The 22,942-nt window shown below is 34.4% G+C and overlaps 1 protein-coding gene and 1 long non-coding RNA gene across 2 annotated transcripts in view; both read left to right on the top strand.

Moving 5' to 3' along the window:
- LOC118740223 overlaps positions 1-528 on the top strand; it is a 7,096-nt gene extending 6,568 nt beyond the window's left edge. Inside the window, exon 5 of the mRNA XM_036471720.1 lies at positions 317-528. Coding sequence (XP_036327613.1) covers positions 317-528 — 212 coding nt within the window. The remainder of the gene's footprint in view (positions 1-316) is intronic.
- LOC118739606 lies at positions 526-8,372 on the top strand. The gene is made up of 2 exons (XR_004993037.1): positions 526-833; positions 1,744-8,372. It is a non-coding gene; the product is annotated as an uncharacterized LOC118739606 (long non-coding RNA).
- Positions 8,373-22,942: the final 14,570 nt, after the last annotated feature.

The raw sequence follows: 22,942 nt of genomic DNA, 5'->3' as shown, positions 1-22,942 counted from the left end.
ATAATTTTGAAAAAATGGTAGAAGTGATAGCTATTTCGGAAATCACGAAAATTTCGGATGAGGAAATTTGGTGATTTCCGAAATAGTTATCACTTGTACCATTTTTTCAAAATTATTGTTGCTTTTCCTCAATAGTTTTTCATTAAAAACGGCCTCAAGCTCAATAAGAATTGTTGAATATAATTGTTATAAGGCCATAAAATAACAAAAACTGAAAGAAAGCCATGCCCCATCACGTTGATATTTTTTTAGGACCACCCAACTATGCATATATACGGCAATAAAGTAACGTCCTCTCTCCCAACTCTTTTTCCAGTGCATCATACCGCCGAAACAAATGGCTCGTCGAAGCATCTGCACTATCATCATGGCGGCACATTGTCGCGTGAACACACACAACTGCCACCGACGTCGGGAAACTGGCATCACCCTGCGGGACCATACGGGTACCACAGCATTCTACGCAACTTATCGAAGATGGCCACCAAAGTCCGTCCCATCTGGTGCTTAGCAAATTCCGTCAATTAGGTCAAGATCTTTCACATACAAATCCGGCCGCCGCCGCTGCTGTCGCAACAGCGGGCCTCCATCAAACGAACATATCTGTGGGTAATCAAAATACAGCGGCCGCAGCAGCAGCCGCCGCAGCTGTCAGTGCTGCACAGAAGGATGAATGGTTCGTTTAGGTGGAGGTTGAGGAGGAGGAGAATGAAAATAGAGAAGCAACACATTAAGCAGTGAATGATCAATTAGACTTCAGGAGAACTGTTGTTTTTTCTTTTTACATAATTTTTAAATTAAAAAAAAAAGGATTTTGCATGGCATTAAATGAAGTAAGTATGACGAGTGACAAGAGTATATACATACTTAGCTTAGTAATTCTATTATTAAGTGCAATAGTATGAGAGCTTTGAGATGCACTGAGCTTTCATAAGTAGTAAGAACAATAAAATTGTGTAAGGTCTTAGCATAAATGTTTTATTCGTGAAAGCTCTCAAATTTTGAAAACCCTATAAAAATATTATATAAATGAGCTAAAAGTGCATAAACGCACGAAAGCCATTGGCATTTATTTTAGTACGAATTTAAAAGAGTATGAACCTTTTTGGTAAAAGCTCTTGAATTCCAAAAGCTTAGCTAATATACGACGATTGATTGTAGCTGAAAATCTGCATTTAAAAAAGTGCATTTGTGTAAATGAGCGACAAAGAAATACAAACTTTTTGCGAAAGCTCCGTTATGTGCGTAATAAAGAACACCAACGTATGTGGTTTTGTGCAAATGAAACCTTCCCAGACCCAAAGCTCCAGCAAACTTTTGATATTTACTTTAATAAGTGTAAATTAGTGTGCCTTACCAAGAAAGTCAGTCTTTCTTTTCTTTGTAAAATCTATTATATTTTAAAAATTCCGCCAAAATATTTTTGAAAAACATTAAAAAATCGCATTATTTGCGATTTATTAAGCTTAAGCTTTTTTATCATCCTGGGTGATTATTTACAAAAGATATTTTTTTAATTAGTTTTATTTAGAAAAAACTCGATGTTTTGCGATATTTTCAAATTAGTCCAGCTCAAGTTAATCTTAATATTTTTCCAAATTATTTTGGTATAATTCCAATGGAAAAACAATACCGACGTGTCTTTTGTATGGAGAGTGATCCACCCTAATGTTCATACATATCCTTTTTTATTGCACCTTTATTGTTCTTACTAATTTTAATGCCAACTTTTCTTCATTGCAGGACTGTATAAAAGTTATCAACATCAAATTTAGTGGGCATCTACGCGCAGGGTGATCATTTAAGAGATTTATAGTACCCAAATCTCTTAGCGTTGAGCATAGAAAATTTCAGCATGCACTTGTCAAAAGTATGTATGTATGAAATTTTAGTGTCGGATAATCAACGCAACTTGTAAATAAAATATAAATACATATAAACAATTAAATAAATGTAATTGTAATTGATTAGAATTGAAGTAATTTTTTTTTAGTAGCACATTGATGGTCTAAAAGTGTGTAACAGTGAATATATTAGGAAAAATGTGTAATAAAAAGAAAGGTAGTTAATAGAGAATTTTAATTTTAAGCCTAAAAGTATGAAATGAAAACTGGATGAAGTCAAAGCCGTAAATTTAAAGCTAAGCAATTAGTTTTAGCCTAAGATATATGCTCCTTTTTTACAATAAAAATAAATTGAAAAGCGAATATAATAAAAATGATAAAAAATAATTAGTTTAAGAAATAGAACTTGATTTCTTGCAAATAAAACTTCTCATTTACACACACAGGAATGTGGAAAGTTTGGATGAAAAATCGATCCTCGTTTTTTTTTTTTAACAATATTTTAGTCTTTACAGTGGTTACTACATAGCTTTCAAAATATTTCATCTATTAATAACAGCCCAAACACAGCAGATGAAAAAAATTTTGGTGCTTTTGTGCTTTTGGTTTTTAACGTTAGACTTCAGAAATGGGAAAATGGCTTTTGCAAAATGCTTTAGAACTTTCATTAGAAAAGCTTTTTTGATTTAGTTTCTTATTCAATGGCCTGAAAATACTTTAAAAAATTTCGTTTTGGGCTTCGGAGCTTTTATGATTTTATTTTTTAAAGTCAGCTTCCATCAAAAGATCTTTAAGTTTATAAAATTTCGTAATGTGAATGCTTAAGAGCGCGCTGTTAAGTTGAACACTGGAAAAAAGCTTTCGAATACTCCATTTTCTGCATTTGTGACTTGTATACTTAAGTTAGTGTACATCAAAAAAGCTTGTAGGTTCTTTGAGTTCAAAGAACTTTCAAAATGGGAAAGCTTAAGAACTGGTTGCTTAGTGGCTAATGGTTCAATAGCCAGAAAAACGCTTTAAAGGTGTGACTTTATGCTTTTAGGCCTACGTACATTTGTGTTTCAAAGTTAAAATTCAACAAAAAAGCTTCAAAGTTGTTGTGTAAATTTTATAATGAGAAAGCTTCGAAATGAATAGCTTTATTCAATAACCTTAAAAAGCCTTTGAGGATGCAATTTTCACCACGTTGTTTTTGAAACTCGATATGTAGATTTCCTTAGCGTTAAAAAAAACGTAAAAATTTGTTTTAGACCTAGGTCGCGCACGCCTTGCCTATCTATTTGCACATCGCTTTTCTATGTATACTAATGTTAGCCAGAGAGAGCTTTTATCCCCTGCTCATCCACATATACCAAATGTATATCAATCTTAAAAAAAGTGTCGCATGGGTGACTATTAAGGGGCCAACATTATCGTTAATGCTTTCAGGCACAGACAGAAAGCTGTATAAAGCATTGAAAATAACACTTTTTTTTATTGTATGCTCTGAAAGCTCAAAACCATGAAAAATTCTGCATGAGTGACTATTTCGTGACCAACTCTACTTTAAAAACTTTCGGGTTCACAAATTAAGCTATGGTTTGAAAGCTCAATTGTGACAACATTTGTCAATGACAGTTGTTTGACTTTTCAAACTTCTATTGAATTTTTCGAGAGAACTTTTGTATAAATAGTTTACGCCTTGTAAATTTGGTAAAAACATTTTACTCGCTGAAAGTTTCAGCTAAAAAGCTCTCATAACATTTTTTTATTTTTAAAAGCACAAAAGCTGTCTTTATACAAATTCGACGTTGCCGCTTGAATGGAAAGTTTTAGCTTAAAAGCTTTCATCGATTTTTTATTTCTAAAAGCACAAAAGCTGCTTTCGTTTGAAAATTCGATGCTGACGAAGGATCTAACAAAAGAGGAAAGAGGATTGAAAAGCAAAGCTCAGCGGTAAAACATTTCAAGAATCCCAGAAAACTGAATCATAGAGTATTACAATATCAAAGCCGTTGGCGAGGATAATATTGAAAAGCCACTTCCATGAGGAAAATAAATTTTCAAACACAAAAATTTTAGGAAAACTAAAGTTGTAAGAAAATAATTGTAAAAAAGCTCACTTGTAGTTAATAAGGCAGGACAGTGCAATAATAAAATTTTTCCCAAAGTTCGTAAGTACTTAATCATTAAAAAAAAACCTGTACACTGCAAATTTACATAAAAGCTATGGAATATTATAAAAAATAGTGCAAATAATACGAAATTGTAGCTAACTGTTTAAAAGCCACAAAGAAAAACTCAATTTAATATTACTACATATAATAAAACAACAAACAAGGGATGTAAATAGTTGACAATACAGCAAATAAAAAACATTAAATATAGATTGAAGGAAAAGAAAAGGTACCAAAAAAATATGTAAAGCTAAACGATAATATCAAAGAGCGAATACCAGAATCAGTTACACATTTTCATCAAAAAAAAAGGTTAGATGTCATTGTTTATTGGAATTTTGATTTTGCATAAGACGCAGTAAAATTTAAGATTCTAGATTTTTATGTCAAATTCAGCGCTTAGTAGCTTTGTAGTTCATTTTCATCAAGAAATTTATTCTGTCACATGAAGCCAAGACTAGTAGCATTGCAGAGAAAAATCTAGAAGCAGTTAACATAAGTTAGACGCAATTATGTGTCTTGATTTAATTTAATTTTTTATTTTTATTTTTTATTTAATTTTGATTAATACCATTCTCTTGATTTTCTTCAGTAATATATAGACAAATAAGTACTTAAACTTTCATTGGATAAGTTTTATTTACTAAATAACATAAATGAACAATCGCCAATCGAACAAACGCATTTTAAGCCAACGTTAAATGTTGTGTTCTTATAAAATCGTCCCATCTGACTCATTTTTGAAAGTTGTTCTAATTCTCTCATTAAAAATATGTGATACAAAGTTGCATGGTACCTAATCTATCATATGATGCATGTCACATGTCCAATTAAAAAATATCACATGCTCATATATCAGCTGATGCATCATCAAATATCACGCGAGGTAATATCGCTTGTGCATACATGCATATATTGCTTGATCATACACGTTTATAACGTTAAGTAATATAATTTACGGAAATTTGAATATTTTAAGGTTTTTTAATGAAATCTTGTTCATTTGGGATCTGTACATCACATGATTGAGCATACAAACCAATATTAAATCACATCATTTCAAATCGCATCACTTGAAGCAGCTCAGTTAAATTTCACCTCATAATTTCACAACTCTTATAACATAGCATTCCGAAAATAACACGTTTTAGTGAAAGATCAAATAAAATAATATCAAATGACGCATAAACAATTTATCACAAGACGGTCGAGAACGTTCTCAGCGCGAATAATTTAAGAAAAAAAACACTGGGGTACGTTTCCTAAAGTTGGATTTACATGCGGCGAGTTTCAAGGCGATTCAACATTGCTCAAGAAAAATCGCTCGTGTAAATGGTGATTCAAAAATCGCTTGCCTGAAAGTAGACAGCAAGTCAACTTTTGCAGGAACATTTATAAGACAAAAAAAGTCTAAGGAACTTTCTCTCGAAGAACAATTTTGGAACTAAAGTCTCAGGAGCATTCTGACAGGGAACGAAACGGGAGCACACCTTCTCTGAACTATTCACGAAGAATGGAAGGCACGAACTTTTCTTGCACAGAAAATGAAAAATTATTTCATACATGGACAGTTCCCTCTTATGATAAACTACCCGGTAGTTGAAATGATGGCTTAGAATTACCAATCATAATTCTCACTGAAACGAATTTCCATCCCAACATGCAAACAGCTCTCTCATTCTTAACGTTAAGTTCTCAAAACTTTTGTTGTCATTTTGTTCTCTACCAGAACGTTACCCAGACTTGAAAACGTTCTCGATACGTTCCTTCTCATTGAAAAGGTTTTCGAAAGTTTCGTTCGCATTCTGTTCTTCTTAAGAATGTTCTTGGGAGGTTTTGATCTAATTTTGTTCTTTTTTTGAATATTCCTCACAGTTGTGTTCGCATTTTTTGCTTAACGGAAACGTTCCCGAACCGTTTGTCCTCATTTTGTGCCCGTTCAAACTGCTCAATACTTTTGTTCCCGTTTGGTTCTTTTGCGGGAACATTTTTGTCATTACATGTTGTTCTCGTGGGGAACTAAACCAAAACCGGAACCGGAAAAAAATGGTCTATACTTGTAGCGAAGAAGAGCCCATAAATATGTGGCTACCACTGTATATTGGTCATTATGGCCTATGACCTTCTATAATTTTTCGGGTAACTCCATAATGCCATCTGTGTAGAAATTTTTTTAATCCGTCACCTGTTGCGTAGATCAATACCGGATTGGAAGGATTGTTGCTTATAATCCTCCGAAGATATGTTCAAACTTTAAACTTCTGGAGAGCCTGGAGTATTTTCTGCCAGCACGCAGTATTTAAAGCATCCTTCACGTCCAGAGTAATAGCAAGCAGCACTTCTTCGATCTTCGAACTTTTCATCGTTGCCCGCTGATCGCATCTTTAGCCAACTGAAACCGAACTGCATATCTGAGAGTCCTCCACCTGCATCGATCGTTGCTACTACTCTATTATTTGTTAAACGGTCTAGCAAATTTCCCACCATGTCTAGCATATACATAGAGCGATATGCTGCAGGATCACCCGGTGGTTTTCCAGACTTGGGTTGGAGCACTAAACGCTGTTGCTTCCATATAGCAACAAACCTTCCGCAAAGCGTCCATTGAACGTATGAACAAATACTTCGGGACTCGGCATCGAGATAAGTTTAAGCACACAGTTAGGAATGGAATCAGGGCCTGAAGATTTTCGGGAAACAAAAAAAAATTAGCCGCGCCTATAACTTCTCCTTCGGCAACTTCAGGAAAAACACATTGTCTTCTGAGGAATTTTTCATTTTATCTGTGGCCGCACTGAATTTTTCTCCTTTTTTGTAATCACCTTGTACGCTCATGCCCACGAGCCTCAGAAATGGTTCGATTTCATTGCGTTTCACTGATGGTAATTCGCTCAATCGAATTTCTTACAGTTAATTCATGTGCCACCAAAACATCGAGCTTGTTTAAGTAGCCTGATCTCCTTATATGCTTGATTTTTAGTGGTTCCATTTACTTCATCGACTGTTCCAGTGATAGGCTGACAAGAGGGAGGTACATTACTAACTCACAATTTCCAAAACGGAATCGATCAAACCTCTCCTGGGTCCGGCGGTCACTGACAGCATTCTCACCGTACACTGCACACATTTTTTTCTGCATGTTTTTATGGCTCTTTTTGCCCTTTTTATAGTACAATGAGTTTTGAAGTCCTGAAATCGAGCGACTAGTATTAAATAATCATCGCACTTCACAATTTATTTCATCACATTCAATACATTACTTCTGATTGTGCAAAATCACAAGATTTCTCAGCGTTTTATGAAATATTCGTAACATCATCTGAGGAGAGCATATGGATATCACATCGTACGTTCTTAGCAACATATCACTTCTTGTCATTTATTTTTTTTTTTGTTGAACAAAATATTTCAGCGTTGCATGTTGACGTTGTATCGCAGATGATCTTGACAACTCATGACATCACTTCATTAAACATCACGTCAACTCATAACATCATTTGTGTTGAATTGCATGCATACATAGCATTGTACTTCGTCACATCGCTTATCTACGTATCGCACTTGCGCATCGTTCATCACATCACTCGATCACTCACAGGCCCATCTCAATACTACTTGTTTAAAAATAAATTCATTGCTATACTAACGCATGTAGAAAGGTCACACCCTGCTACTTCCTACAAAACCTAATCACATCAAATCACATGTGCTATAAAGTGAATCAATCAGTCTTGTATACAAGCAAAACCAGTCACATGAACACCACTAAAATAAGTAAAGGGAAATAAGAGACATAAATGACAATACAAAATCATTTTTTTTTTTTACAAGAAACTGAAAACAAACAAGAAAAGCATTTTTTCTTAAGCAAGAGACAAGCGAGGCGACAATTAAAACTGGACATACTAAATAAAACATACAAAAATAATGAAGAAAAATAAAGCCGAAAATTGCGCTCTCCAAAAACTACGCAAAAAAAAACAATATTTTCACGAAAACTATTTTCTACCAAGATAATATAAATTTTTTTAAAGAAATAATATGCAGAAAAGTATTAACTAAAATTTAAAACTTAAATATTAAAACAGTAGCTAAAAAGAGTCGTTAGTTTGAAAAGTGAAAAAACTGGCTATGCTTCAATTTATTGAAAACGTAAATTAATCACAACTATAAAAAAAAACAGAATTATCTAAAAATAACTTAAACAATACCAATGCAACTTAAGCGCAAAGAAAAAACTAAAACATACATACAAACTGGATCAACTCAAATTTTTTGCGAATACAGCTTAAACGTTAGTACTTCCCGCCGTTAGAAGATTTTTGTAACAAGAAAAAATTGATATAATTATTACAAAAAAAAACTAAAAAAACATACTATATTTCTAATAAATTTATTAACCTAACACTTTCTCGAATAACGTTAAATACAGTCATATATAAAAGAACGTAAAGGCAAATTTAGGCCAAAAATTTTAATAATTTCACAGACTCTTTAGAATCTTTCAGTAATTTAGATGAGCCAGTTAAAAAGAAAAGTACTATAAATAGCGACTAGTATTGAGTTATCATGTGTGCGTATTTCGTGTGATGTGACGAACATTTTTATAGCGCACAAAAAAGTGTAGCACATTTTCATAAAACTAACCAAAAATATTTGCTGAAAAAATTATAAAGTTATCCGATTTTTTTCCAACTTCTAAAAAATATAAATGAAAATAAAATGTTACAGTTAAATAAAGATAAAACTTTTCAAAATGTACATTTTCGTTTTGATAAACTTTCTGTCAACATTTTGACAGCTGTCATTAATTTGTCAATTTTCGCTCTTCAATAAATATGCATATGTGCGTGTTGACAGCTGTCAAAAACTAACATAACATAAATTATCTGTATGAATGTCAATTTCTTGCGAACCCGAAAAGCATTTAAGAGTGAGCTTAAATAAAAAGCCAAATATCAGTTAGATGTCAATTTTAAGTATAACGAAAGATATAAATGTGTAAAAAACTTAAAAAAAAACCGCGTAAATGGTGGAAAAGAGAAGGGTATAAAAGTTAGGCTAAATGAAATATCAGTTATAGATAGTACCTACATAAACAAAATTATTTGGAAGAGAGGATTGGAAATTAGATAAAATAATTGGACAATTCTGAAAAATTATCGAAAATTATACCACTTAACACTAGTGTTGAGTATATTATGAAATTTTTTTCGCAAATATAAAATATCTTTTGAATTTCTGCTACTACGTACTTTTTCATTGCCTTCGCAACTTATAGCGTTAGGCGAAAACCTTTTATGAATAAAGTCATTATTTTTGAATTTCAGTTTTCGGCTTTCAAATGAAAAGCCACACTTTCGGCGCAATTTTCATAAAAAAATACACTATCCGAAACTTTAGTAAATTAGTATACAATTTTTTGTTGAACCAATCTTGAACCAATTTGACGTAGGAATCTATATTATTAAAATATTAGAATATTAATATTAAAAAATATTTGGCAACACCAAGGAAATGAATAAATAGAACTCTAAAAATGTATTTCGTTAAATTTGCAAAATTATTAAAAACCTATTTAAAAATAATGACCAAACTAAAAAGTCTTTAAAGTAGGTTTAATTGAATTGAAGTGATGTGTTGCTGTTAAATACGGAATTTTATTGAGCATTATATAAAAAAAATTTTATGACGAAGCTGAGTATTCAAAAATACCCTGTTATTACGTTAATAAAAAATGTCACCAATGCCAAATATCCCACTGCACATTTGAGTCATTTAAAAAATGTAATGTGGAATTTATGTCCCACTTGCTCGGATGGGTTCTATTCCTAATAAATGAAATGATGGCGGTTTTGGTTAGATTAATGCTAAATCCCAACATGGCACAACATCCCTTTTTTAATCTTAACCCAGCTAGCAAATTTGCCAAAAATCTGTTAGGTATCAGTTAGACTCGTCGGCAAAAAAGTCAGAAATCTTTATGATTTTGGCCGATATCGGTCAGAGAAGCGTGTGGGGAGAGGTTGAAAGGAAGTCTAACCGACACGACTGGGCAAATTCTGACTTAATTACCGACGGTTCTGACTGATATCTAACAGATGTCTGACCAAATAATCATGGAAAATAAGAATTATCAGACGTGCATGCCCGAAATCGGACATAATTCGATCGGACATATCGGATAAGGAAATAAATAAAAACTTCCTAGCGAAAAATCCCTTTTACCCGTTTTCGGGACTGTTGAAGGTAAGCTTTAGCAAGACTGCTTTTCATTATGTCCACTAGTTTCCGTAATAGGCTCTCACCACCCTGCTGTAGCATGACTGGCCGGATGCCATATACCTCTGCAGCCTTGTAGCGCTCAAACGAGCCCAGTGCCCAACTGACAGAATTCTGGGTAAATATATATTTCTTGCCATCTTCCAGTCAGAGGGTCGCCGGTCTGGTCTACCAGGCCTCTGATCCACTTCCAGGGTAGAGGCCAGCTGTTGTAAGCAGAGAGAGGTCACCTTCTCTACTTTACTTTTAGTATAGGTGCCATTAGTAGTTGTACAGTTCTTCTGGCTAGAGCCTTGTGTAGCCACGCGGCAGCAAGAGTATTGAAGATACCTTCACTGAAGTTTCAGAAACACTCCCTCTGCGCCTTCCTACTCACTTTTCTGTAATTTGCTAGCCTATCCGCGTTTTCCTCGCAGCATCCAGTGCGCTTTGCCCTGTTGAACAGCCTCTGCGAAATTCTTTTTAGAGGGCTGAGATTTTACGAGATCACCACGCTGTTTTTAACTTCACCTTCGTTTGGGTCTCGGGCAGCTTTATGTCAAAGGTTCGGACATTATGTCCGTTAGTCTGTTAACCTTATGTTTGAAGGCTATACAGCGGTCTCTCCTGATGGACTAGGACCCCTTCTAAAGCCGAACTGTTATTGTTCATAAAGCAAAGAGAAATTCCGGAACTACCCTTACCAAAACTGGATGGGACTAGTCTGAACCTTTCCACCGAGGTGAAATACTAAGGTATTATACTTGACTTCAAACTCACGTGGAGCCACAACGTAGAGGAAATAGCAAAGAAGGGCCTAGCAGGGTACTACACCTCTAAAAGGGCTTTCGGAAAACCCGATTTTAACCTACTGAGCGCTGGTCAGGTGGAAGCCACTGGATAAAAGCAGCAATCAGAGAATAATTGGAAAAGTGCAGAGACTCGCAAGCCGTGGTTTATCGGGAGCCGTGAAAAGCGCACCACAAGAAGGGCTGAACATGATATTTTGCTTGAAGCCACCACAAGTATTCGTAACAATTGCAGCCGCAAAAGCGGCCCTTAAACTGGGGGAATCAAAATTGTGGAGGGAAACCAACTACGGGCATGCAGCAGTCTTGAAGGTAATTAATACTGGACGGCGTAACGGAATAAAGGCCGACTTAGAGGCCGAAACTGATTACCTCGTGTCATCCTTAGATTTTAGTTTCAAGATGCCCATACGCTTTCTAACCCTGTCGGGAAATCATTATATTTTTTGCATATACACCGTTGGCTAAAAGATGGAGAAAGAAGTCGGCTCGGGTCTCCACTAAAAGTACCTTCAAATAAAGCAATCACATCGCCCGTGCTAGAGCAATTCTGCGGCAATATTTGGATTCAGCACCAAAAAATCCACAAGATACGATGTGTCAAAATTTTTCGAACTGTGAATTCAATTAAAATGTGTACAAATAATTAGAAAATAAATATTTAACTTACCTGCGTACTAGCATTTTCAACGCGAATATAATTTAACAAGAACGTGGGTTTCAAATAATTTTATATTTTAACTATCTATGAAAAATTTTAGTTCAGAAAAAAAGCAATAGGTACTAAAGCATTTTTTTTGGGCGTAGTAATTTTCAAAAAGAACTAAATCTTGTGCTTAATACACCAAGTTGGCAACTATAGCTTAAGGCTATAATTTTATTCCTAATGTAAAACATGAACTGTTTAAAAATTTCTTTTCATGGTCCGTATTTTACAAAACAAAAAAATCGAAATTTTGAAAAAAAATATACCTTATCTCTCCATATTTTCCTAATATTTTTTTTCCTCCACAGACGCCAATTCTTTCGTTTTTGTGAATATTACATTCTTAAGAAAAATAAACCAAAACGTGATCAATTAAGAAGATATTTTATGTTACTATACTATGTAGTAATAAATATTGTATAGACTTTTTTAAAGTTGCAATTTTTTTTTTTTCAATGATAAAATAATATTTCGGGGACATTTTTGGTGTGAAATTGTGGTTAAATTGGTCGTAGAACAATTTTAGTACTTATTTTAATAATTCTTTAAATCGTTTTTCAAAAAACTTGTTTTCATTGGGTAAAAATCTTGATACCCAGTAAGTATTTCAAGGGCAACAAAGAAACACTGTTAAATTAGTAAAATTTTATTGCAGAAAAATATGAAATTCGTCAAAACTTAATTATCAATTAATTAAAGTGTTGAACCTGCTTGAAAAAGAAAATCCTTAAAAATATATAAACGTTGAAATATTTTTTTTTGTTTTATTAAATGATTTAGAAACTAAAAAATTTATTTAAAAAAATAGCGAAAATGACTTTTGGAATGTCTTAGCTTACAGTAACTGTCGCAAAAAAAGAAACTATCATCAATGTACTACCGCAAACAAAAAAAATATTAAAAAAAGTAAATTTAAAACCAAATAATATACTACCGAAAAATTGCATTTCGTGTACTCGCTGTACTCGTCACTCTCATGTCTGTATGTTTAGGCAAATGTTTAGGCAAAAAAAAAATATTATTATGGAAAATTGTAACAAGAAAATTTTACTGGTAGAAATACATACAAGGCAATGATACTACGAGTAAACAGTAGACAAATGATGCGTACACTTCAACAAGCGGAACAGTAATGCAAGCAAAAAGTATGTAGCTGAAAAATTTGAACAAGTGGAATGGAGCAGTTAAGGACACTTGTGGGCAAATAAGCAGCATCGAGTGGCTGTTAGAAATAAATCGATTGCGAAAAAAGCGGCAAACAGAAAGAACCCAGGTAAAATATGAATGTAGCTTAGACGGTGCCACTTTGCAAGCAAACAAAAAACAAAATTCGCACACCCCTGAGCCTAAAGTATGATTTCAAGGCAATTTCGAAAAAAAGCACTTTTCGACAATACGCAATAGAAAGTTTTAAAGAGGATAACCAAATACTTCTTTGCAAAAGTTTATTGAAGTTTGGTGAGCTTTAATTTACTGCCATAAGGGTGGTACTATAGGGTGGTAAAAACTGAGATTAAGTGGGTATCTAAGTACTGGGACGGGGTACTTCAGGTCAATGAACTTTGGAACAAAAAAAAAAAATGTCACATCGATATATCATATTTTAAGATCCAACTCGAAATGTCGAAAATACGACAAAAAATGTAAAAAAGACACAAAAATTTTTATTTTTCCAAATTACCTTGCCAAAATAATTTAGATTCGAAGGGGTACGATGAACTTTTTTTACACTTGTTGCACAGTGTATTTCTAAAGGTATGTGTGGATGTTCGTATTCTGAAAATGTTGTAGGTTTTGCTGAAATTAAGCGAGCAATTGCATTTAATTATTTTTTTCCAACAAAGAGGTTATTCTAAAATTAATAACTTAGTAAATTATTTCTTAGAAACAAATTAAATAAAAGCTAGTTAAAAAGTGTACGACAGAGATAAAACAAGAATATATTGTACAACTTTAAAAAATTTAAAAGAAGAAATACTAATTTTAGTATATTTATTTAGAACCAAAGCAAAGAAAAAGTTATTATTTAACTCAAACCCAAGGATATTAAAAACAAGCTACTAAACAGAAACTAAAAGTATTTTTAGCGGGAAAGTTTTGTAGGCGGGGCAAAAGCAGCAAGAGAACCAATTGCACATAAATTAGAGCAACAATAAAAAAATGTGTAAGTTTGTAGCGATAGAAAATAAAACATACATACATATTTGATAGGTTTTAAGCAGAGCAGGCAGAAAGCAAAGTTGCAAGTTAGTTGGTCGCACGACTTGTGTACGCCAGTGTAGTGTTGAATGAAAAAAAAAAAAAAAATAGTAGCATACCAATAGGCGCGAAAGTCGATAAAGCAGTTAAAAGTTTGACGACGTTGGCAAAGGGCAAAGCAAGCAAGCAAGCACTGATATTAAGAAAGTACTTATAGAAAGTAGTAAAACCCGCAGCATAAATGAAAAGTTAATTAATGAACAGTTAATTTTTAACAAAAACCGCGTGCTGGCATTTAACGATAATGAAAATTTAAGGAACATTTATTGTATGCGCGCTAAGTATGTATTGAAATAAGAATCGTATACATATACTACAGTTGAATATGATAAAATTAATTAACAAATAATTAAAATAAAGGAAATAAGTTTTATTGAATTGTATTGCATTTGGGGAGCAGTTATAAAGCATTGATAATGTATGTAATTGAGATATGTACTTGAATGGTGGCATCAAGTGAAAGAAAAACAAAAAACGGAAACAAAGACATGAAAAAACTAATGAAGACGAATTGCTTAGCTTTGTGTTAAATTGCTGTTAAATGTATAAGTAACAATTGAAGTAATAATGAATATTAAAATTGAATATAAACGGGATACAATTAAAGTGAAGTAAAATGAAAGTAACAAAACACACACAGACATAAATAAACATCAATAAAGAATTGTGAAAAATATACAAAAAAAAAATATTTAAAAAATAAAATCGTTGCTTGTTTATTTATTACGGGAAAGGAAAAAAATGGGAACTGTTTAGTAAGTGACCCAACTATTACGGGTACACACCCGTAGTCAAGGGTCTACACATTATTTTAACACCTACCATGTTAATTTTCGGCCACTAATTTATTTAGAAATCCGATATGAAAATTCGGTTTTTTTAAATTCGGAAATTAACGTACATTTATCACTCGTATTCTCCTTAAGGCAGCCTCTTCACCAATACATTTGTATATTCCCCTTCACTTTACACTTGTTCGATTAGTTATACCTTTCCTTATTACTATAATTGTATCCAATCAATCACAATTTATTAAATAAAAGCACCTTTTTTTTTATAACTAGAAATGTCCGTAGACAGATGAATATGGCAAGGTGTCTAAAGACCCTCTCAGTTGCCAGGTTATCCTGAAGAGTGCTGTAGCGAGCGTTGATCCAGTCTTGAATCCCGTAGCAGAAAAAAAAAACTCCCACGAGGATAAGAGTGGTGGCTCACAAAATTAAAAGAAAACTTACAAATCTATTACACAAGTATCAAGTATCTAATGTTAATTAACAACTTTTTGGCTATGCCTAAAAATGCAGTCTTATGAATTGACAAGGCGTTTGCGCTGTATGTATATATACATCTGTTTGTCTTAAGACATTTGTACTGTCACTTACAAATTCACCACAACCCAATTCAGGGAAGCTTTTTATATTGTTACATATTAATACTTTTACGATCAATGTATATATTTAATATAAAATATATATTTTTTCTAATTTATTCCAGTAAGCGTTATTAATTACAATTATACATACATATGTATATAAAAGTATACGAAAGTGTGAAATGATTAACACAAACAAATACTTTGGGATGAAAGAGGTATAAAAGATCTACAGATAAATAACTTACATGCCTAAATATCCATATATTAGAAAATATACCTATTACATGAATATTGTTTTAATTGAACAATTTTTATTATTATTATTGTTATTATTTTTTTTTTTTTTAAAGAACCCTATCTAACTTCGTCTCACATAGAAAGTGTGTCAGCTCTTTAAAGCAATTTAAATTGGACAATTTGAAAAATTCCTTAAGATTATTTGCATATTTAAAAAATTTATAAGTGGTTCTAGCGGCCGAAAACCTTGAGCACTCAAAAATTAAGTGATCGCTATTTTCCTTCACCTGGCAGGAGGAGCACAATTCCCCAATCCCCCTTTTAAACTTGCTTAAATATTCTTTACCATATGTGTGACCTGTCATTAAACGATTTATCAATTTGATATCATAAACACTTAAATCGCATTTTTTATCCCTAAACCACGGTGGCTTTTTAATGTCATCAATGTTGTCCGCAAAAAATCTCCCCTTCGTAGTACTTAGTACTGTGAACTCATTTTCCCATTCCGACCAAATTTGCTTACGGATCTGGCATAAAACTTCCCCCAATGTTAATTTCACCCTTAGAATCGACCCATTTCCAACCGCAGCCTTAGCATAACAATCAGCTTTTTCATTTAGACCTATCTATGCCTACATGACTTGGCACCCACATAACCCTAGCACATTCACAAGCTGAATTTGCAATCCTGTTGTGAATTGCCGCCACAATGAAATTTGATGTCCTACTCTTTTCTAGTAGTCTAATAGAAGCCAAACTGTCAGTGATAATAGCCCATTTTCTTACGTTGTTGGCGGTCAGAAAAAGAACTGCTTGCCAGATTGCAATCAGCTCTCCATACGTAGAAGAGAAAGTATCATTAATTTTGAATAAATTTGCAGAATTCCTTTGCGGGTCATAAAAAGCCATACCAGTTACTCTTTCAGTCACAGACGCATCAGTTGCAATTAGGTAGAAATCCTCATTCTTTAAATCATTGAACCTAGCCAAAACCATACTCTTTAACTGGTCGTTATTGTAGTTTCTCTTAGAACCACACAACGACGACCCTACTACCTCAAAATACTTATGTTTTATAAACTTTGTATTATAGTCTATTTTGTCAAACAATGATCTGTACTTATTGTACATAAAGCTATAGCTACATTTACCTAAACCACCCACTGACAATCCCGCTCTAATATTTTCATTGTTCAACCATTGTTTGCCTAATTCTTTCGCCGCCAGCCATTCTGCCCTCCTCAAAGGGGGAAGCTCGCCCGCCAGCGCATATCTAACATGGATTGGTGAACTCGGTGGAAGACCAAGACACCGTCTGAGGGAATCATTGAGGATACCTTGCATTTTTTTGTTAAACCCAACAGGAGCATCAGCATAGGTTGTATTTGCATATTCAGCTTTGCTTCTCACATACGACTTGTAAAAATTAATTGCCACTTTTGGTTCCAAACCCCCTTTAATTGTAGTTAACTTCTTAACCAGATTAATACTTGACAACGCAGTGTTCTTGACATTTGAAACATGTTCCTTGATGGAACCGTTTGCACTTATTACTCTACCAAGCCACTTCAACCATCTAACCTGTATGATATCCTTGCCACTATGCCTAAGATTAAGCTCATTGTTTGCAAAAGAGTTCAAGCACATAAATTTAGTTTTATTTACATTAATCCGCAAGTTTAGCCCCCTGAGCACCTCATCAAAGTCCCTCAGACTACTTTCCAATCCATGAACGGCCTCTTCCATACGATCCCCACTGTAAAGGAGAGCAAAATCGTCAGCAAATTGAAAAATTCGTAAGCTATCATTTTCCAAGCAATGAAGTCCCGCAGTGTACAGGTTAAAGAGCAACGGAGAAAGACAGCTTCCCTGAGGAAGACCATTTTGAACCTCAATTTTTTGTGTTCCAAGCATCAAAGTCCTGTTAGCAAAGAAGTTCACCACCCAATTGCAAATCCTACCATCTACACCCATTCCTGCCATAATCTCACCGAGCAAAGCAACATCTACACAATTATAAGCATCTGAAATATCTAGAATGCATACCGCCACTTTTTTCTTAACCTTTTTAAGCTTGCTAGTCCAAAACAGAAACTCATTTATACACATAGAAGCAGATTTGCCCTTGCGATACGCAAAACTGTTACTTGGCAATTTGTTATTTTCCTCCACCCAGCTGTTAAGTTTCTCCTTAACCATCATGTTAAGGGACTTAACAATCACCGAGAGCAGGGAAATAGGGCGAAAGTTCTTGAAATTGCTTAGATCCTTACCAAACTTCGGAATCGGAACAACCTTTATTACTCTCCAACTGTCTTTAACCTCATTTTGATTGAAGGATTTCTCTAAATCCTTAACTAACATGGCTTTGGTCACATCTGGAAGCTTCCTAATCATTTCAAACGTTATGCAGTCAGCTCCTCCAGCCGATTTCTTTTTTTTCGCAGTACATCATTTAGGTCATCCACAGAGAATTTCATTAAATCCGCCACTTGATACGCACAGTTAGGACTACGAACCACCTGCCAACCTATCTCATTTGTTTGCATCACCACTTGGTCCTTCAAAAACTTAAGGAAATTTTCATTGTTATCACTCATCCAACTAATGTCAGTTTTACACCCTTTTACTCTATTAACAAATCTCCACGCATCGGTAGAGTTTGGATTCTCGTTGAGTTCACTTATCCTAGCTTTATAATTATTACTTTTAGCCAACTTAACAGCTTTTTTCCACTCTTCCTCAAGTAAACAAAGTGATTCAAAATCGCAAACATTATTAGTCAGATGAGCTTTTTTTCTGGCCGCAAGAACCCTTCTAAAGAGACTGTTTAATTCATTGTTCCACCATGCTTTTGGTGATCTTTTTACTTTATTTAAGTCAATAGAAGCATTTTTAATTTCTCTCCTTATTGCATGAGTGAGTTCATCTACCCCACTCTCAACAAAACAATTCGAAAGTGCAGAGCTCAGTTTTCTCTTCTGCAAAAAAAGATTTGGTCTTTTTTCCACATTCTCTATTTCTATTATAATTGGTCTATGATGGCTGCCACCAACATATCCCAGATTGCATTTCCAAGACACGTTTTGAGTTATATTAGAAAAAGAAAGATCCAAAACCGATGAACCACCTGGCGCATTTTTGTTGAACACAAAGGTAGGACTACCATCATTGAGGCAAACCAAGCCGCATTTCCTTGTACAATTAAAAAGAACTCTGCCTTTGGGCTCATCCCTATTACAACCCCAATCTCTCATCTTTGCATTAAAGTCAGCCAAAAATAAAACATTTTCTTTTCCCTCGAAAAAATTAAGAACCCTACTAATTTCATAGTCAAAAACATATCTATTGGTTCCAGGCGGAAAATAGGCAGAAACAATAACCAAGTTCTGCAATAGATTAGTAGTCCTCACTATTACAATGTCATGCATCGTATTGAATCTGACACGTTGCAATCTCACATCTTTCTTAGCCCCAATGGCTACACCTCCATACCCATCGCACCTATATTTGGTAATTAAATTAAAATTGATTAACTTGTGTCCATCCTTAAAATCTCCAAGAGAAAAAACCTCTTGAAGAACAACAATATCAACTTGATTCACTTCAATAAAATACTCAATATAACTTCGGTTGGCTTTAAGACTTTGACAATTAAGTTGTAATATTTTCACCATATGATTCTGGGTTTATATATAATCTATCATCAACTTTACTTTTAACTAAATTTCCAATAACCTTTAGAATCGGCTCATCTGCTTGAATCTGAAATTTTTGAGCTAGCTGATTTAGCAGCTTTTCTATCTCTGATACTCTATGCCATCTTTTGTCTTCAAAAACAGGTACAGTTTGTCTACTTTCTCTTACAACTTTATCTTTTTGAATTGGCACCTTGTTAACAGCCAAACCTTGCTTAGCGACAGTATTGAATTTTCTCCAAGTTAGCTTCCTATTAGTAATTTGCAAATTGTTTTGAACTTTATCCTCCCTAATAGTAGGTGGAAAGTTATACTCATAATCCTCGAGCGGAGAGAATCTGTTGCTTCCCAAAACGTCCCCGTATTTGTCAAAAACTTCACGCTTAGTCATTTTCTGCACTGTCATAATCTCTATAACCTGCTTTTCCTTTTCCCACGAAGGGCAAAAAGATTTCTGCGTAGCAACATGATTCTCATTACCACACAAAATGCAACTCGGTCTGTCACTTGTACATTTTGGAGCACATCCATCCTCCTTACCACAAATTATGCATCTATTCTTTGCTCTACACGACAGCTTGGTGTGACCAAGCCGGCCACAATTGTAGCATTGCTTGGCCCTCGGAAAGAAATGTCCAACTTTAAAGAAAACACAGAAAATTTTTACTGACTCGGGAACACTTTTCCCTTCAAAGCCAATCTTAATGGAAAAAGTGGGAATAAAATTCTCCCTGTTGTTGGGATCCCTTCTAGTAATTCTTGAAATAGATTTAACCCTGACAACTGACTCTAAATTTTGCATATGTTTCCGTGAAACTTCTTGGAATAAACACCCGTATACCTAACTCCCGGAGTTTTTCATTCTTTACACTATTGTTAGCATCAGCAATCGAGTCGAAGAACACTTTATACAGTGAGCGCCCTATAGACAAGATGTTGTACATACCAGGGACATTTAATTTCCTAATTTTATCAAAAAGAAAAAGCCCGTTTCTAATTCTTTTATTTTCAAAATGTACACTGCCGGACGTATCCATTAAAACAATGGCATCACCATTATAGTCATTCTGATATAACAAACTTTCATTTCCCAAATTATTATTAGCCGATGCACCAATCGCGTTTTGATGAACAGTGTTCTCATTTAAATTTTTGGGAATTGCCCCCTGATCTACATTTTGTGCACTACTGCTTTCATTTGCGACATTGTTAACAATGACACTGTGACCTTCATTTGGAACTAGAACATTTTCACTTATATTGTTAACTAAATTTACTCCCTGAGTATCATTTAGCAAACCAACATTAGCTTGCAATTCAAAACTCGACTGAACTGGTACCAATAATCTGGAGATACCTGTAGCGCCGCCTGCACCACCATTTTCAGCATCATTTAACTGCACTATTTGGTAGGAACCCTGCTTAAGAAGCATTCCACTCATGGGTATTTCCTGAGCGTCCAAATTATTTTCCGACACTTCACTTGAGTCCGTGAAGTCCTCAAGTAACCTATTAGCATCACTTCTAGCTTTTTTATTAGACACAGGAGCCCCCCTGCCACTTTTTTTTCTAGTTTTCTTAGAAAAGCCTTTCATAGACGGCGTTGGCCTTAGCTCAACGCCATCTATGATGGCCGCACCCGACGCCGCCGAAGCAGCCTCCATTTTGAAAAAATAACTGACGCTCACAAAAGTTTTCAGTCGCTACCACTTACCAAAAAGAGGAAAAATTACTCCACTGCTGACGCACCAGCTAAAGAAACGTGCACAAACACCTTATTAATTAGATTATACAAACTCACAGATATTATCAAAATATTATTAACTTTATTGAAAAGTACAAGGCTTTTAACACAGCTGTACTAAACTAGAAAAATGCCACCACTCGTCTGCTGACACGACACCGCTGTTGCTTGAAGAAAAAACCAAGAATGATAGAATACAAGATTGCGCCAATCGAGCTGAGAGCAACTGGCCGTGACGTCAAAAAATACCAGAATGAGAGAACAAGACGAACTCGACAAGAAAAAGAGGAAGCATCGACCAAAAGGCAGTGTTGCCAAGTTTTGACTTTGAAAAAGCACCAAATTTTTATTGGTGTATTTAATGGACTTTATATGAATACATAATTTTATTGTAAGGATGCCGATTCAAAAATCAATGTTTCTTGCACAACGGTCGATTTCTTCTGGCATGGTTGAAGGTGCTGCCACATATTTCTTTGTCACTTATGATTGTCACTGTGCCATGATTTTGTTTAAATTTTTGTAAAATTGCTTACCACACTTACGATTGCTATAAATTTTGCTTCAATTTTTTTAAGATTTTCTAATTTGGTGTCTTCAAACTAAAAACAAAAGCACCAAAAACGCACCAAGCACAAAACTCAAAAATTTTCGCGTTTTGAATACCCACTAAATTTGGTGCGAAAAGCATCAAGTTGGCAACAGTGAATGTAAACAAAAGTATTTTATGACGTCAGCGATTGGGTGGATGCTGTCAAATCGACGAAGAGAGGGTTAGCGGTCCGCGAATGGCGCGACCTTTATTTTCTGGATCGTGAGAAAAAACGACCTCTCGCTACAGACGCTCAAAAAGCACAGTATAGACAGTAAACAACCTTTTTGGGTTGTTGTTGTAGTAGTCGTTGTTGTTGTAGCTATATTCACTCCTGAGGAAGGCACGGGGTTGTGTGCTGCTATTTAATGGCCTTCCTCAGACTTTTTCTTCGATTTCAGGGTTGTGTGCTGCATTATTCTTAGATAAATAAATTTAAGCATTTGACAAATCGTGATTTTATTAAAAGAAAATTATAAATGGTGTTGAAAAACCAAACAAACGCTCGTGCGAAAGCTCTATTTTTGTGTGTTGTTAAAATTTATACATGGCGTATTTTTGGTAATACAAGCAATGTATTCTTTTGTGGATTTTATGTTACTTGAGAATTTAGACAACGTGCGAGCTACCAGGTTCTGTTATCAATATAATTAACACAAGCTTTTCCGCGTGGTTGCCTTTTAATAAATAGAATAAACAAATATTCGCAAATAAATTGGATTTATTTTATAACTGACAACTAATGTACGCTTTTTGTTCTTTTCTCCATTTTGATTTTGACTCTTTATTGCCGCCAACAACTTTATGTGTATACATATTTACAAGCTGTCAAAATTTTGCGTAGTCCCGCGAGCTAGGTAAAAACTATGACATTCGTATTCACAACGAGAAATCTCAAAATTTTTGTTTGGTCTTTCCAAATTTTCTCTTTTTTATCAGTTGGCAAAGGCCCTCAGTGGCAGCGCTAAATGTAATTCCATGTGAATTAGTAGAAAAGTTCCATGTTGAAAAAACTTTTTATTATGACCGTGCCTTTCGAATATAGAAAAAAAATATTATAGGTGCACTAAAAATGTGTTTAGTTAACGACCGTCTGGAGGCGGTTCAGCCTACTAGAGGGTTAAAAATATAAACCTTGGACAATATGTAATCGAAGGCCGGGGAACTCTACTTACTGAGGGTTATAATCCCTAAGTTCGGCCGAAGGCCGCCTACGCACAAAGAACTTCTGGGCTAAAATACTATCATAACTTTTTTT

The sequence above is a fragment of the Rhagoletis pomonella genome, unplaced genomic scaffold (genome assembly GCF_013731165.1).
Source record: "Rhagoletis pomonella isolate Grant_MI unplaced genomic scaffold, Rhpom_1.0 Rhpom_scaffold_00005, whole genome shotgun sequence".
Lineage (NCBI taxonomy): Eukaryota > Metazoa > Arthropoda > Insecta > Diptera > Tephritidae > Rhagoletis > Rhagoletis pomonella.
The sequence above is the reverse complement of the archived record's forward strand: the minus strand, read 5'-3'. Positions and strand labels throughout refer to the sequence as shown.